We start from the raw sequence: 17,546 nt of genomic DNA on the forward strand, positions 1-17,546 counted from the left end.
AGCCGGTCTCAGGCACTCCTTTTGTCTGGCTTCTTTTTTTTGTTTGTTTCTGGGGTATAAAGTCCACCCCAGGCAGTCCCCTCCACTCCTTCCTTGAACACAGACTGTACTTCTACAGAGTATTCTCGATGCGGGGAAGGAGGCACAGTTCAATACTTAGAGGAGGGGGTGACAAAGGCGCAGCTAGCTCTGGGTGAGAGGTTTTCGTGTCTATGACACCTCAAAAGTCCCCACGCGCCACCAAACTCAGCTCCCAGAAAAGAGCTTCCGTGCGAGAGCCACTGAGAAAAACGAGACGCTGGGAGGACCGCGCCGGCCAGAGAGGCCGAGAGAGACGCTAACTCCTGGTCACGTGATCCGACCTTGGCGGGGCCTGGGTCTCCCGGGTGGCAGGCCACGTGTGAGGGCTACTTCTTCCAATTGGCTCTGCTAGACCAATTTGAACGGCGTACGGAAGCCGCCGCGGCTCATATAGGGCTGCGTTTTTTTTCTTTTCTTTTTTTCTTTTTCTTTTTTTCAATTCCCTCGCTTTGGCTCCCTCCTTCCGCGCGAGTCTCACGAGAAGCCGCAGCACAAGGCGCTGCCGCTGCTGCCTCCAGCCCGGTAAGTGGGCCTCACCCACAACCAGGTCATCTCGGTCCCGGTTTGCGTTGAACCTCGCCAAGGTTCGTGCCTGTGCAGCGTGCGGCCGGGGCATTAGGGCCGCGCCTGACCCGGAAAGGCCGAGAACCTGGTGGGGCCCGATTCTCCAGGCAGCTAGAATGGGCAGAGGGTGGAGGCTGGGGGAAACCGTGCCGGGCTTAGGGGGTGGGGCCTCGGAGCCCGGCCACATTCCGGTCCCGTGAGAATCCGGCCAGTGGGGCGCCTGGGGTCAGGCTGGATGGGATCTAATTGGGGGATGTCGCAAGGATCGGGTGTGTGTGTGGGGGGAGGCTGTTGGGGGGCGCACTGAAAAGTTGGGGGGCCGTGCTTGGCTCTGTTAGGGAGGCTCGTCGGACTTCGGCCTGGAGGGCTTTGCTGGGTCTGACTGTAAGGCGTCTCTGAGATCCGTTGGGAGGTGTGCTGGAGGGGGAAGAGTGCTCGGCCAGGCCTAATTGGAGAAAGCCACAGGGATCCGACGAAGGTTGCTGGCTCGAGGTGGTGGTGGGGATTGGCCAAACTTGGTTGGGGAAGCAGCGGAGATCCATCAGCAGGAGATAATGCTGACTGGGGCGGAGGGCGGGAATGGGGGAGGCTTGGGCAGACCTGATTGGGGAAAGGGCCGGGGGCTTGTCAAGGGGGCGCTTGTAGCGGGTTAGGCATACTTGACTGACTCTCCTTGAGAGAGGCAAAGCAGACTAGTCTTCTGGCCTGATTAAGGGGAATCGCTGAACGGGGTCTGACTAGGCCAAAATGGGGGGAAGTCTGGCGTCCGGCTGAGCTTGGCGGTCCGGATGCGGGGAAGCTGCAGGGATCAGGTGCAACTGGGGAGGCTCAGGGACTAGACCGGGGCAGGGGAGGCGTCAGGGATGTAGCGGAGCTTGAGGGTTGGATTTGGGAAGAAGACAGATCTTTAGGGACCGTACCTGCACCCGGGAGACCATGGGACCGGAGCGTTATCGAGGTCTGGGCCAGGGCACTTGGATGAAGAAGTGGCTGGGCCCTCTCCTAGAGGCTTGCGAGGGACGCAGAAGCCTTAGGGCCTGCCCCCTGGAGCAGAGGCAGGGGCTGCCTTGGGAAGAAGACCCGGCTCTTCCACAGCACCCCGCCCGTGCTCCCGAGCCTGTGACTGCGTGCGCCGTGAATGGTGCAGCTGGCGGGGACCCCTCACTTGGGTTGGCTGGATTTGTGGCCTCTGCCTACCCTCTGAGGGCAGTCCCTGCATTCCACTTCCGCTGACCCTGGCCCCTACCCCAGCAGCTCACCTTGTGCCATGGACTGGCAGCCAGATGAGCAGGGCCTGCAGCAGGTCCTACAGCTGCTCAAAGACTCGCAGTCACCCAATACAGCCACTCAGCGTATCGTGCAGGATGTATCCTTCCTTCCTTTTGAGCCTGGGGGAACGGGGGCGGACATCTACATCCCCTAAAGACCACAGAGGATAGGCACCCCACCCCCACCCCCAGACTGCTGTGGTTAGGAGCTGGCCTTGGCAGAGTTAAGGATTAGAATTTTGGGGCCCCATTCTCAGAAGAAATGTGACTGTGGGTGGGGGGAGGGAATGACACCTCTAGTTGGGACTCAGCTTTGGTTTAGGTTCATGGTTAAAATTTTTGTTTCAATTGGTTGTTTAAAGTAGTATAAGTTAAACTTTTAAAATATTTTAAGCATTGACAAGTTTCACTTGAAAACATGGACCTACTAACTTTCTCCTGCTCTGGCCAGGTCTTAAAGAGTGGTGGGGAGCTCAGGCATGCTACCCCACGTCCTGGATGAATTTGACGTGCCTGAAAAGTTGCATTGTTCTGGGCATGGGGATTGGCAGGTGGGGTCCCAGGAGCTGGCTGCCTAGTCCCAGAGGTCAGAGGTACTATTAGCTACATGGCAGTAAGGCAGCCCCACCTGGGGAAGCCCCCTGTCTCCCAAATCCCTTAACAACCTGGCAGAAACTAAAACAACTGAACCAGTTTCCTGACTTCAACAACTATCTGATCTTCGTCCTGACCAGACTCAAGTCAGAAGGTATGACACCCTTGATGCCCCTCCATGCAGGCTAGACCCTGTTCTCTCTCCTGTGGTCCTGAGCCTCAGTCCTCTTTCGGCAGATGAGCCAACTCGCTCTCTCAGTGGTCTCATCCTTAAGAACAACGTGAAGGCACATTACCAGAGCTTTCCACCACCTGTGGCTGACTTCATCAAACAAGAGTGTCTCAACAACATCGGCGACGCCTCCTCACTCATCCGAGCCACCATAGGTAAAGGGGGGCAGTGGGAGTCAGCCTGTGATGATGCCGTGTGCTCTTACTCTCAGCCAAGAAGCATCTCAGAAATGTTAAGGGTCTTGATTCACTGTGGATGGTAGAACTATTATTGTCGCCGTTTTGCAGATGAGGAGACTGAGGCACAGAAAGGTTAAGGGACTTGCCTTGTAAGTGGCTGAGCTCAGAAGTGACCAGTGCAGGTCCATGCTCTGAACCACTCCCTCCTGAAACATCTGTTCTTGCTTCTGAGGCAGTTACTCAATGTCCAGAGTTGTATGTTTAGATCCTGAGAGGGTAGCAGGTTAAAATCAGCTCCCTACTCTTGTGGAATGGGGTGTCCTTAATGAGGTAGCTTTGCCTTGAAACCTTCCTGATTCCTGGAAGGCTGCCTGAGGTAGTTAACACAAGGATGACTAGAATTTCCCAGCAGTTTATCTTAAGCCTTTTCACTACTGATAAACACCAACCCTACTGTTTGTTACCATTTCCCAGTTTTATTAAGGTTAGTTGACATGTAATAACTTACATTTTTTTTCTTTAAAATCTTTGTCAATTTGGGGCAAAGATTTAACACTTGCTTTTGCAAGGATGTTGTATGTAACTGTTTTAAGTGAAAGACAGATATACTTGTCCTGAAGAGAAGGCAGTCTTAAACTGCAATAAAGACAGAAAAATAGCGTTAGATATGAAATGGATATCTTGGGGACTGCTGTTTCTGTTAAAAGAGACCCTCAGCCCTGACAGTACCCTCCTCTGATGCCAGCAGAAAGACCTGGACTGACTAAGCTCATTCCTGCTGTCAGGTTCTGCTCTAGTACTTGAGTTAAGGTCACTGAAGTTTCCCAGTAGCTCTACTAGGCCTGTGGTCTTTGTCCCCATCAAGGCACAAAGAGGTTAGGTAATGTGGCTAACGTCACATAGGGGAGACTGGGGCTGTCTTCACAGTCTATCTCAGGAAGCACTTTTCCTAGCAGACCTGTGAGCCAGGGTCATCTGGAGTGTTGGCACTGGCAGCATCTTTCCTTAGGAAAGACTGCCACCTTCTGGCTTTAAATATTATCTCTGCGCTGATATCACCTGCATTCAGCTCAACTGCCAGACACCTGTCCTGCCCTCACACTTTAGATACCTACTGTAGGTTGTACTTGGGTTTCTAGGAAGCAGTGCAAGCTCTCAAGAGGCCATGTGACCCTGCAGGACCTTCCCCCTGCCCTCTCCCCACTCTCACTTCCTCCCACTCTGCCCCACTGGCTCCTTACCAAACTGTAAGCTCCCCAGGCCGGCTCCTGTCCCCAGGCCTTTGCACCTGCCATTCCCTCTGCCTGGGATGCTCTTTCCCTAGAGACCTGGGTGGCTTCTCCCTCACCTCTTTCAGGTCTTCGTTCAGATAGCAAGATGTTACCTGGGAAGCTCTGGACACCCAATTTTAAGTTGCTACCCTCATTCTCAGCCATTGCTAGCCATCTCTGCTTTATTTCCCCCTTAAGCTCTTGGCATATAGCTCCCCAGGCCTTTTGTTAACCTTGCAGCAGAGTCTTTGTATTTAGTTCTGTGCTGCATCCTGGGGCCTGGAACAGACTTACAGTAAGGCTCAGAGGATCTCAGAAGGGCTGTGTAGGGCTCACTCAGAGAGCATCCTGAGTGTGGCAGGGAGCACTGGGGTGCTGAGCAAGCCCACCTGCACCCAGCCTGAGGCTGCGTCCTTTCCTGGCCGCCCAGGCATTCTCATCACCACCATCGCTTCCAAGGGTGAGCTGCAGATGTGGCCTGAGTTGCTGCCCCAGCTGTGCAACCTGCTCAACTCAGAGGATTACAACACGTGCGAGGTAGGTGACAAGCTGTGGCCTGCCCAGGTGGGAGCTGGGGCTGGACCTGAACCCACACCCATGTATGCTCCTCCCCACTCAGGGAGCCTTTGGAGCCCTGCAGAAGATCTGTGAAGACTCATCTGAGCTCCTGGATAGTGATGCCCTCAACAGGCCCCTTAACATCATGATCCCCAAATTTTTGCAGTTCTTCAAGCACTGCAGCCCCAAGATCCGGTGGGTGCAGCTCCCCAGGGGTCTGCAGGGCACCTGGGGAGGGCAGGGCGGGGTGACCCACATGCCCACTCCCTGCCAGGTCCCATGCTATCGCCTGCGTGAACCAGTTCATCATGGACCGGGCCCAGGCGCTGATGGACAATATTGACACTTTCATTGAGGTAGGCTGCCAGATGGGGGATGAGCAGGGTGAGGAACAGAGGTCCCCACTGTGGCTGATCCTGCTTTCCCTGCAGCACCTGTTTGCCCTGGCCGTGGACGATGACCCTGAGGTGCGGAAGAATGTTTGCCGTGCCCTGGTAATGCTGCTGGAAGTGCGAATCGATAGGCTCATCCCCCACATGCATAGCATTATCCAGGTGTGTACACCTAAGCCTGCCCGGGAGGATGCTGCAGGGCTGGGGGCACAGGGCAAGGCCTTCAGCTTTTCTTTCACCTACTCCAGTACATGCTGCAGAGGACCCAGGACCATGATGAGAATGTTGCCCTTGAGGCCTGTGAGTTCTGGCTGACGCTGGCCGAGCAGCCCATCTGCAAGGACGTCCTGGCCTCCCACCTGGTCCAGTGAGTGCTTCTTGTATTCACTGTCCCACTCCAGGCTCCACCTCTTTTATTTCAGTTTACTTCTTATGTCAGCATACATTTTGCAAATGATAGGAATTTTTTTTTTTAGATTTTATTTATTTATTTTTAGAGAGAGGAAAGGAGGAAGAAAGAGAGGGAGAGAAACATCAGTGTGTGGTTGCCTCTTTCACACATTCCACTGGGGACCTGACCTACAACCCAGGCATATGCCCTGACTGGGAATCGAACCAGGGACTTTTTGGTGCCCAGGCTGGTGCTCAATCCACTGAGCCATACCAGCCAGGGCTGAATGTCATTTTAATGACTTAAAAATTAGATAAGTTATAGGTGGAATGAATGAGAAGTCAAGAGAAGCTGTAGGCATAGCTGGATCCAGGTGCTGAAAAGATATGAAAGGCAACTGTCCAGTCTCAGATTTACTTCATCTGCACTGGCTTTGCTCTCAGGCATGACCTTCCTTCCCGGTTGTGCTGGGGACTTCTATAGTTTTACAACTTAGGAACCTCTGAAAAAATAATTCCCTCTTGCCCAGTATCTCCAGTGAAAGTCCTAGGGACAACTTGGATCACTCACGTATCCCCAAATCAGTGAAGACTCTAATCAAAATTTCCAATCCCAGGGCCCATGGGTACCAGCTGAGGAGGCTGGCTGCCCTACATGTTTATTCCCTTATTCTGGCTCCATCCCAGACAAGTGCCTGGTGACTGGGCCACATGTCCCTGCCTTATGGCATTCTAGGGATCAGGCTCTGTTCCAAGCTTCTCAGTGTATTCAGAGGTCTGGATTTCCTGGAGTGGTCAGGTCTGGGTCAAGAGCTTTCCTGTGGAGCCAGTAGTCAGCTCTGTCCCTGTCACAGTGGCTGAGACTGGGTTGGGGTAGCTACCACTAAGGGAGATTAATGGATGTGGGGCCAGCAGAATTAGTGTGCACTGTACAGTCAACCTTTGACTCTCCCATCTGTACTTTGCTTCCCTCTTGCCCAGGCATTGAGCCCCCAGGGGCCCTGCTTCCCACTGAACAGCCTCTCTCCCAATAGGTTGATCCCCATCCTGGTGAATGGGATGAAGTACTCGGAAATTGACATTATCCTACTCAAGGTCAGCCAGGTTCAATACCGGGCCCAGGCAGGTGGGTGAGGGTGGGGGCATAGGGGCTGGGGCCCTGGTGGTGCTTAGTGGTCTGCCTGGCCCACAGGGGGACGTGGAAGAGGACGAGGCAGTCCCTGACAGTGAACAGGACATTAAGCCACGCTTTCACAAGTCGCGCACAGTGACACTGCCCCACGAGGCTGAGAGGCCTGACAGCTCTGAGGATGCAGAGGATGATGATGATGACGATGCTTTGTCCGACTGGAATCTGAGTGTGTGGCTTGGGCAGGGGTGGGGGTGGGTGTGGGCAGCAGCCCTGGTTTCCCTCTTGGGAGGTGATGAGAAACCTAATTGGAGCAGATCACAAAGACCCTAATCATGATCTCTGGTCTGGGGGTATGGTTGAGGAGGCCCTGCCTGATAGGCTTCTGAGCCTGCCCCCAATTTCCCTTCTGGCTTTAGGGAAGTGTTCGGCGGCTGCACTGGACGTTTTGGCCAACGTCTTCCGGGAAGAACTACTGCCCCACCTCCTTCCCCTGCTCAAGGGCCTCCTCTTCCACCCCGAGTGGGTGGTCAAGGAGTCAGGCATTCTGGTGCTGGGCGCCATTGCTGAGGGTGAGTGCTCCGCTGTCCTGGCTGTTCCTGACCTCTGACCCTTGTGCAGGTGTGTGACTGGGTATGGCCTAAGTGGGACTGCCTGTGGGGAGGGGGCCACATTATCCCTGAGTTTTCTCCAAAGGCCTTCTCAGCCCCTTCAGATAGCTGTGGGATTTCAATCTTCCCCTCAACCTGTGAGCCTGAAAGGAACCCCAAACCCTAAAATGCACATCTTCTCAGTTCTCATGGACAGGCAATTCTGTGAGGTCGTAAGCAAAATTATAAGTACAACAACAGTAACAGTCACTTTTTCAGTGCTTGTCCCATGGCAGGCAGCCTGGTCCTGTGGGCTCAGCGCCACCTGACGAGGTGGGATTCACAGATGGGGAAACTGAGGTACAGAGGGATGTATATCACCTCCCCATTTACCCAGGGTGCAGCTGGGCCTCAGACCTGCTCCCTGGCTGCGGGGTTGGCTTGCTAGAATTAGTGTGCAGTGGTGGTGCTTCTTCAGACTTCACGTGGTGTGCTGTTACTAGCCTGGTTTTTGGGCACCCTTTGGTGCTGTCCCTTTGGGCAGCCTGGCTTTGTGCTGATGGAGTGTACAAGTTGGATGACGAGAGAGGGCTTTGTGAGTCTGTTATGGGAACCACTTGTGACTGCCTCAGCATATAGGCGTGTCCTAAAAAGTTCAGAAGCCCTCACTCTGGAGAGCCTTCAGAATTATCTAAGGAGGGGGAGACTTGTGGTCAAGGTGGAGGTATAGGTAAATACCTTGCTTCCACTCACAACAATAGCAAAAAATACAGCTACACTACAAAAGAAATATCACCCAGAATTGTCAGAAAATCGAACTGTGTAGAAGTCCAACAACCAAGCATTTAAAGAAGCCACATTCATCCAGATGAGTAGGAGGGGCGGAGACACATAGAGACATTGAGTTGCATGGAGAGGCACGGAGATGGGAATGGGTGGTTTCATAGCCACGTGTTGTGGATGAAAAAACAAGAGGGATACCTTGGGAGCGAGAGATCTCAGTCCCAGTCCAGACTACCCAGCGCAGGGTCCCAGCGCCAGGAAGATAAATCCCCATAACTTTTGGCTATAAAAACCAGTGGGAGTTGAGGCAGTGGAATAAACTGCGTCCTCTTAAAGGGTGCGCAACAGACTTAGGACTCACACAGACCCACCCGCTCTGGGATTCAGTGCCAGGGCAACAGCTTGAAGGGCACCAGTGGCATATGGGGAGAATGTGGAATGCGAGTGCGGAGACTAGATTACTCCCAGGCAGAACTCCTGAGGCCAGGCAGTGACATTGTCCCCTCTGCAAGCTCTCCCCCACATAGCAACAGAGTAGTGATACAGGTTGCCCTGCCCTGGTAATCACCTAAGGCTCCACTCCATACAACTTAATAGGTGTGCTATCAGAAAGTCAAAGCAACTTTACCTAATACACAGAAACAAACACAGGGAGACTGCCAGAATGAGGAGACAAAGAAATATGGCCTAGATGAAAGAACAGACCAAAACTCCAGAAAAAGGACTAAATGAAATGGAGATAAGCAACCTATCAGTTGCAGAGCTCAAAACACTGGTTATCGGGATGCTCCAGGAATTCATTGGGTACTTCAATGCCATAAAAAGACCCAGGCAGAAATGAATGTTGTATTAAGTGAAATCAAAATCTACAGGGAACCAACAGTGGAGAAGATGAAGCTGAGAATCAAATCAATGATTTGGAACACAAGGGAGGAAAAAGCATTCAATCAGAAGAGCAGAAAGAAAAAAAATTAAAAAAAAAAAGAAAAAAGAATAGGCTTAGGAACCTCTGGGGCATTTTTAAACATACTAATATCCGAATCATCGGGGTGCCAGAAGGAGAAGAGGAAGAGGAAGAGCAGGAAATTGAAAACAAAAAAGAAAGAAAGAGCTTCCCTAATTTAGTGAAGAAAATAGACATACAAGTCTAGGAAGTGCAGAGTCCCAAACAAGATAGACCCAAAGAGGGACACACCAAGACACATAATTAAAATGCCAAAGGTTAAAGAATCTTTAAAAACAGCAAGAGAAAGGCAGACAGTTACCTACAAAGGAGTTCCCATAACACTGTCAGCTGATTTCTCAAAAGAAGCTGCAGGCTAGAAGCGACTGCAACCTAGATTACTTTGTCCAGCAAAGCTGTCATTTAGAATAGAGGGGCAAATAAAGCACTTCTCAGAGAAGGTAAAACTAAAGGAGTTCATCATCACCAATCCATTATTACATGAAATGCTAAAGGGAATTACATAAGAAAAAGAAGATCAAGCCTTGGTTTATGTGGATCAGTGGATTGAGTGTTGGCCTGTGAACCAAAGGGTCGCCAGTTTGATTCCCACTCAGGGCACTTGCCTGGGTTGTGGGCCAGGTCCCCAGTAGGGGTGCAAGAGGCAACCACACATTGATATTTTCTCCCTTTCTGCCTTCCCCTCTAAAATAAAATCTTTTAAAAAGAAGAAATCAAAACAAACATTAAAATAGCAATAAATTACAACTATCAACAACTTAATCTAAAAAATGAAGCAAACTAGCAGAATAGGAACAGAATCATAGATATGGAGATCACTTGGGGGGGGTTATTGGTTGGGAGGGGAAAGGAGGAAAATGGGAAAGGTGCAGGGATTTAGCAGCACAAATTGGTAGGTACAAAATGGGGAGATTAAGGATAGTATGGGGAATGGAGAAGCCAAAGAACTTACTTACATGACCATGGACATGAACTAAGTGGGGGATTGCTGGGGGTACCGGGTGGAGAGGGGCAAAGGGGGAAAAAGTTGGGACACCTGTAATAGAATAATCAAAAAATATTTTTAAAAAATTAAGGAGAGGTTTTCTCACAAAGTAAGTGTAATATAGCTTGTGTTAATACGTGTACATATGTTAATAGACTACATTTTGTGTTCTACATACTCATGGGAAAAGACCTAGAAGAACTGACTCTAAACCCATAAAAACATCATTTAATAGGGGTTGTGCTATTATCTATGCTCTAATTGAAAAACGTACTCATGGTTTTTTTTTTCCCAAGGATTTTTATTCATTAATTTGAGAGAGAAAGGTTGATCTGTTGTTCCACCTATTTACCAATTCGTAGGTTGATCCTTGTGTATGTCTTGACTGGGGGTCAACCCACAACCTTGGAGCATTGGGACGATGCTCTCTCCAACCTTAGTCACCCAGCCAGGGCTTGTGGTTCTCTTTTAAAAAGATGATGAAACATAGAAATTTGAAACATCCAAGAAAGGTTTTAAAAGAAAAGGACTTTCCACCCATCAGGGTCACTGCTGCCCACAAAGCCCAAATCACTGTGCGGCCTGGTCATCTGTGGATTAATAAGTGACCATGTTGGGGTGGAGCTGATGGCAGGGAAAGGTTTGCTCTGATGCCGCTTCTCCTGACCCTACCTTTCACTGGCTCTGTGACTCTGAGCCAGTTATTCAATCTCTGAGCCTCAGTTTTCCTGCTGATCTCTAAAGGGTAAGTGTGGCCGGGCTCAGCTGGGCTCAGGTTTGCCCCCTGATGTCCTTGTAGGCTGCATGCAGGGCATGGTGCCCTACCTTCCTGAGCTGATCCCGCACCTCATCCAGTGCCTGTCGGACAAGAAGGCCCTGGTTCGCTCCATCGCCTGCTGGACGCTGAGCCGCTATGCCCACTGGGTGGTCAGCCAGCCACCGGACATGCACCTCAAGCCTCTGATGACAGAATTGCTCAAGCGCATTCTGGATGGCAACAAGAGGGTGCAGGAGGCAGCCTGCAGGTGACTTCTGACCCCTGGCCCCACAGTCCTCACCCCCTGTGCCTCTGGCTGCCCTTCGGGAAGTGATGACACTCATTACCCCTGACATCCGCTGATCCCTAATGTATTCGTACTGGCTGATCCCGAGCACCCCTTCCTGTCTCTACCTGCCCTTGGCCCACCCCCGCCTGTAGGTGCCCACTGAGCCCTTTCCTACCTTCCAGTGCCTTCGCTACCCTGGAGGAAGAGGCCTGCACGGAGCTGGTGCCCTACCTCAGCTATATCCTGGATACTCTTGTGTTTGCCTTTGGCAAGTACCAGCACAAGAACCTACTCATCCTCTATGATGCCATTGGCACCCTCGCTGACTCTGTGGGCCACCACCTCAACCAGCCGGTGAGACCCCACTGCAGCTCCCTCCTCCTAATTCCCTGTTCCCCTCTGGCATCCAGTGACCTGTTGGCGACCCTGTGTCACACGCCAGGGACATGGCCGTGACCTCAACAGGCAGAGATACCTGGCCCCTGCCCTCACCCTGCTCCCAGTCTAGTGTGGGAGACAGACAGTTATGAGACAGTGTGGTAAGTGCTGTGCTGGGGGAGCTCAGGGGCCTGTGGGAACCAGGATGCTGACCCACACTGCTGAAGGGGCAAGGGTGGATATAGTGGGGCTTGGGACGGGTCAGAAGAACCTGGAGGTCTGGCTGGATGGTGAGGCCTTACAGGCCCCATGAGCCACAAGGAGCCCAGGCTTTATTGCTCAGGCAATGGGCGATGGACTGCCTTGCTAGTTCTCAGGCTGCCACCTCTACCCAGAGAGTCCCAACTTCTTGTTCCCACTGCAGGAATACATCCAGAAGTTGATGCCTCCGCTCATCCAGAAGTGGAACGAACTCAAGGATGAAGACAAGGACCTCTTCCCTCTGTTAGAGGTGGGTGGTCTCCAGGCTCCCCCCTGCAGCCGTGCCTTACTCCACCTAAATTCACCTCTCCTGCCTTCCTCCTACCAGTGTCTGTCATCCGTGGCCACTGCCCTGCAGAGTGGCTTTCTGCCCTACTGTGAGCCTGTCTACCAGCGCTGCGTCACCCTGGTGCAGAAGACACTGGCTCAGGCCATGGTGAGCACCTGCCCACCCCTCTGCTGCTGCCCCAGCCCTGGCCTGCCGCCCTCACTCTCCCGCCCACCCCAACTGTGCCCAGATGTACACCCAGCACCCTGAGCAGTACGAGGCCCCCGACAAGGACTTCATGATCGTGGCACTAGACCTGCTCAGCGGCCTGGCTGAGGGCCTGGGTGGCCACGTGGAGCAGCTGGTGGCCCGCAGCAACATCATGACACTGCTCTTCCAGTGCATGCAGGTGGGTGGGCACCCTTCACAGGCCTCTCTCAGTGATGGCACCCAACAGCCTGTATGGGCCACCCTGGGGGAGGAGTCAGGGCCAGGAAAGGGGGCTTGTAAAAAAACCCCTGTGATTATTTTAGAAGGGAATTCAAATAGGACATGAGTAAAAGCTCATTTTTCAAGCCAACAATGTAGAAAATTTAAAAATAGAAAATAGAAAATGGGAAAGCACAGCCTCTTCAACATCACCCCTGACCCCGTGTATCAGGAGGGCCAGCAGTTACACGTGCCTCCCTCATCTGTAGCAGTGTCCTGAGCTAGGCACTCATTCTCGTGGCCTGAGTCCCGATGTACACAGGAGGCCTGTGGCTTCAGTGCTAGAAAGTGGAAGGGTCAGGCTGTGTCCCAGGGACTGACTGCTTCCCTAGCTGCCCTGAGCTAAGGGATTAATTGAGGCCCCGGCTTGTTGTGGGGAGGGGAGCCCTGCCATGCTTACCCTGCTCTGACCCCCAGGACTCAATGCCTGAGGTCCGGCAGAGTTCCTTTGCCCTCCTGGGAGACCTCACCAAAGCCTGCTTCATCCACGTCAAGCCCTGCATTGGTATGACACCCATCTTGTCCTCACCTCGTAATCCTAGCCCCGACCTCAAGTGATGAACAAATAACTAGGGAGGACTGTGACCGAACTGGGATGTATTCGTACTGTCTGATGGGGCCTGCCCAGTGAGGTCAGGGAGCTCATGCTGGCAGGTCCTCCTGCTTAGCATCTCTCTTTCTCCCCACCAGCTGAGTTCATGCCCATCCTGGGCACCAACTTGAACCCTGAGTTCATCTCTGTCTGCAACAATGCCACCTGGGCCATTGGTGAGATCTGCATGCAGATGGGTGAGTGCTCTGCAGATGGGCAGGCCCTGCCCCTCCCCATTGGCCTATTCCTGGCCTGGGGACAGGAGCCTGGCTCTGGGTGACAGGCTTCCTCAAGAGGGTGCCCGTGTTCCTTGAGGAAGGCTCCCATGGGCCAGGGGTAAGAGGACACCTCTGAGCATTTTCATCTGAGATGGGTCAAGTGTCTAAAAGGCCATCTGTGATTGGCTTCTGCAAAGAGGCAGGTCAGGAGGCCTGTTCTGATTGGACCGTTGGCCACCTTCCCACCCCGAATGCAGTCGGATAAAAAGATCCCCACTGAAATTGGTAGGGAAACTTTGGCAGCTTCCCCCTTTCCCCACAAGGAAACTGGGCCATCTGGCCTCACCTTGGTGTTCAGGCGTGATTCCAGGGAAGCTTCTGATGTTTGGAGGGTATGGGTTTGTCTCAAGTTGGCCATGGGTCCTGGCCTGGGGACCAACTGAAGAAGGTTTTTCGCTCCCTCACTGGATGCAGTTGGCCAGAGTCTAGATGTAATTGGGTGGGTGGCATGGGTGGCATGGGCTGTGTGCGGCTGACTCTCTGATTCCCCAGGGGCAGAGATGCAGCCCTATGTGCAGATGGTCCTTAATAACCTGGTGGAGATCATTAACCGGCCCAACACACCCAAGACGCTGCTGGAAAACACAGGTGGGCACCAGGTCTGGGCTGCCGCTGCCCCCTTGCTCACCTCCCAGAGGTGGGCTTCTTGACTGAGGGTAGTTAAGTGGCTTTGGGAATGAACCAGGGAAGGTATCTAGAAGGACCTGGCAGCGGTTCTGGGAGGAGAGGCAAGATGCTGGCTTCAGAGGAAGATGCAGTCTAGGCCAAGCTTCTGGGCCCTGGTGGCTGGCAGGAGCTGTTCCCTTGGGGGCCTGTGGGGCAGGACTGGTACTTGGTGCCAGAGGCCCCGCCACGTACCGTCCCGGGGCCACTCGGGGTTGCAGGTCGCCTGATGAGTCCCTCTGCCATTCCAGCCATCACCATCGGCCGCCTAGGCTACGTGTGCCCACAGGAGGTGGCACCCATGCTGCAGCAGTTCATCCGGCCTTGGTGTGTGTTCACCTATGTGGGGCCTCCTGTGTGGTGGGCTGGGCAGCAGAGTGGGTGGGACAGGTCCAATCCATCCCCTTGCCTGTGCCCACCCAGCCCTGCCCACCTGTGGCGGCATGTCCCAGCCCCATCATCCACTGATCCCCCCTGCTTCCTCCATGCCCCGTAGACACATGGCCCACCCCACCCCAGCCCCACTGCCCACTGTTCCCAATGGATGCCCTTCCTGCCCCAGCCCTGCTGGCTGATTCCCTGCTGCTCACCTTCCCCACAGGTGCACGTCCCTCAGGAACATCAGGGACAATGAGGAGAAGGACTCAGCCTTCAGAGGCATCTGCATGATGATAGGCGTCAACCCTGGGGGCGTCGTGCAGGTTGGGGCGGCTGGGCTCTGAGGGAAGGCATTGGGGCTGGCTCGGGCGGCCCCTCACATGGGATTCGTCACATTTCAGGACTTTATTTTCTTCTGCGATGCTGTAGCCTCCTGGGTGAGCCCGAAGGATGACCTTCGGGACATGTTTTATAAGGTGAGGCTCCCGCTTCACCCTGATGCAGTCCCAGGAGGTGGCTGTGGGGAGACCCTGTGGGGGAAGAGGCCAGGTTCATTTGCTCTGTTCTGGGCGCCCCCCCCCCCCCCCGCCCCCAACAGATTCTCCATGGCTTCAAAGATCAAGTTGGGGAGGAGAACTGGCAGCAGTTCTCAGAGCAGTTCCCACCACTGCTCAAAGAGAGGTTGGCTGCCTTCTATGGGGTCTAGAGGAGCACTGCGACTGCCAGGTGAGGAGGCTGCGTGTACAGGGGGCTGGTGCTGTCACTGGGCTGGGGAAGCACAGGCTCTGACCCCTCCTCTCCCTGCAGGTTTCTGTCTGCGTCGTCAGCAGAGGGGTTGCTGGGGAGCACACTGCGTCCAGAAGTTGCCGTGCCCTGGTTGAGGGGGGTTAGGGAGGAGTGAGTGGGACCCAAATCCAGATGCCTTCCCTGTCCATCTACCTGCCATGCCTGGCCTGTGTGGCCAGCCAGCGGTGGGCAGGTGGGTGGGCCTCCACACATCCTACAAACGGGAGGGGGGTGGGACTTCGTGGCAGCAAGGGCCCCTTTCTCTAAGTGGGATCACCTCAGGCAGCCCACTTGGGCCAGCCATGTGGGAGGGAAGAATCAACACAGCCGACTGAATCCGGCTTAGGATGAAGCAGAGGGAAAGCAGGTGGGGAGGGGGGTCCCTGTAGAGATGCGTACACTCACGTACACACGTGGCCACACTCATGTGCGGGCGCTGTTGCCAGCCAGGCTGGGCTAGCCACCCCACCATTTCCCTGACTGCATGGAGACAGTAGAATTAGTGAACCCCTGAGTTAACCCGTAAGGCCTTCCATGTAACCTGCATCTAGAGTTTAAGAAGCTTCTGCTGTTTTACTGGAATTGGCGATGACTGGGGAGGGCTGGGTGGGTTGGGGTCCTCTTCCGGAAGCCCAGGGTGGAGTAAGAGGAAGGCCACCTTGGGGCTGTCCCGTCAGCACTCACATGCTTTGGACCTGCTCTGCATACTTCCTGCCAGCTCTCTTGGCAGCCTCAGCCAGCGTGTCCCCTCCTTGTCCTATCCCACCCAGAAGAGTGGAGACCACAGGAATGGCTGGGGCTGGCCAGAGGTCCCTCTCTCCATCCCTTGTGCTCCAGTGACTTTTGAAGACACTGGCCTAGGGTTTTTTTGTTTTTTGTTTTTTTTTTGTTTTTGGGGAGAGAGAGCTGGGGGTGGCCAGAGCTGCTGACACATACCCCCTGCCTCTCCATAAGCACGTCCATTTCAAGGGCAATCTGTTTCTATGTGCTTCTGAGAGCCTAACTCAAGTTCCAGGCCCGAGTTTGTAAAATGAGGGCTGGGGCATTTAATTGATGTTGATGCAATGAAGGCTCATGCTTTGCCAGCAAGAAGGAAAGCAAGAGCTTGGTGGAGGGGTGGTGTCCCCCCCACCTTGAGGCCATGAGGCTTCCTGTTCATCACTGCTCCCAGGGGCCCTGAGACCCCACCAGATTGGGGCAGCAGTGTTAGGGACCCTACTGGGATTGGTTGGGGGTGTGGTCACAGTGGGAGAGGCTCCCCTAGAACCAGAGGGAGTGTGGTTTAAAGTTGGCCTCGAAATGAAGCTGGACTCTGCAGCCCCCTTAAGGTTTTTTTTCTCTTCCCCTGCTTTTTACTTCTTTGGGGGCCCCTTTTGTGGTTTTGGGAGGTTTGACTGGTCTCCTGCATCCTGGGGCCTGCTCCGTTCATCCCACTGGGTTCCTGGACCCCATCCCCATCATAGCCCTGTGTCTTTTCTCAGACAGGGTCCGGCCCTGCCTCTATTCCAAGGGGCACTTGGTGCACATTCCATAAATTCAGCTAATTCCCCCTCCCCACCTTGGAAACTCCAGCAGGTCTCTGGAAGCCATTTGTAAAAAAGAAAAAAAAATTTTTTTAAATACCATTTAATTTTCTGGTAATTCCAGTTCTTTGGAGCGTCCTCTGCAGGGCCTTGGGGAGTGTGGATGGATTGGCTGTCGGATGGGTTTGGAAACTCCTCCACCCAGTTTGGGGGCGGGGCTCCAACCACCTCCAGGGAAGTGGGAGCCTGGTTCATCGTCTTTTCTTTTTTTAAAAAGAAAACTATTTAATTTTTAATTTATTTTTGGTTGATTTTTTGCACAACAAAGTTGTAGCTTCTCAACCTTCTCTCCTGCCCAGGGCTGCGGACCCTGACTGGCTTCGATCCGCAGATCCGCTTGTTCCCATGTCCCTCCTTCCCCTTCATTTTCTTCCTCCTGCGGGCTCCAGGGTCTGTCCATTTGTTACCATGCTGTGCTGGGGATTGGCGCCGAGGTGGTGTGAGATTCCACTTGTGTAGAACTTTGTTGAGTAAAGATCAGTTTCTTGTGAACCTTGGTCTCCAGTTGGCCTCCTGTGTCCTTGGCTTTGGCAGTAGAGATGTTGAGGGAGGTTGGGAGGCTGTAAAAATGGGGGTACACAGGACTCAGGAAATAATTGGGAGAGTGGAGAAGGAAATAAGCAATAACCAGGGACATTTATTGGGACCCCAAGCATCAGTTTTCTTTCCTATAAAATGGTTAAGGTGAATGTGAAAGGTGAAGATTAAATGTAACATGTATGTGGAGTGCGTTATTACAACCACTAAATGTCCTGAGCTCACTAAAGGAGAGCCATTAGTATTATAGCCTAGGTTCAAGATCCCCACCTGCCTTAGACTAAACTGAGTGATAAAGGGCAAAGCC

At 53.2% G+C, this 17,546-nt stretch overlaps 1 protein-coding gene and 2 non-coding genes across 14 annotated transcripts; all 3 read left to right on the plus strand.

Annotated features, from left to right (window-relative positions):
- On the plus strand, positions 1–17,194 carry TNPO2 (transportin 2). 12 transcript variants are annotated; one of them, XM_045192445.3, is made up of 25 exons: positions 1–603; positions 1,897–2,011; positions 2,586–2,661; positions 2,745–2,894; positions 4,620–4,726; positions 4,809–4,942; positions 5,022–5,103; positions 5,179–5,301; positions 5,388–5,506; positions 6,564–6,624; positions 6,722–6,887; positions 7,078–7,230; positions 10,780–11,005; positions 11,209–11,380; positions 11,829–11,915; positions 11,994–12,101; positions 12,184–12,342; positions 12,840–12,927; positions 13,113–13,211; positions 13,785–13,880; positions 14,207–14,282; positions 14,557–14,656; positions 14,735–14,809; positions 14,932–15,033; positions 15,141–17,194. In XM_045192445.3, exons 2-25 carry the CDS (start codon positions 1,913–1,915, stop codon positions 15,222–15,224), a joined length of 2,742 nt encoding a protein of 913 aa, XP_045048380.1. In that variant the 5' UTR covers positions 1–603; positions 1,897–1,912; the 3' UTR covers positions 15,225–17,194. The 12 variants fall into 12 exon arrangements, with proteins under 12 accessions (XP_045048380.1, XP_024412754.1, XP_024412753.1 ...); XM_024556986.4 differs by having other exon boundaries at positions 6–603; positions 14,177–14,282; positions 14,932–15,059; XM_024556985.4 differs by having other exon boundaries at positions 6–603; positions 1,900–2,011; positions 14,177–14,282; positions 14,932–15,059.
- LOC112301600 (small nucleolar RNA SNORD41) lies at positions 11,062–11,130 on the plus strand. The gene has a single exon (XR_002974502.1). It is a non-coding gene; the product is annotated as a small nucleolar RNA SNORD41 (small nucleolar RNA).
- On the plus strand, positions 12,969–13,043 carry LOC128779336 (small nucleolar RNA ZL2). The gene has a single exon (XR_008425242.1). It is a non-coding gene; the product is annotated as a small nucleolar RNA ZL2 (small nucleolar RNA).
- Positions 17,195–17,546: the final 352 nt, after the last annotated feature.

This window comes from Desmodus rotundus, chromosome 9, assembly GCF_022682495.2.
Source record: "Desmodus rotundus isolate HL8 chromosome 9, HLdesRot8A.1, whole genome shotgun sequence".
Taxonomy (NCBI): Eukaryota; Metazoa; Chordata; class Mammalia; order Chiroptera; family Phyllostomidae; genus Desmodus; species Desmodus rotundus.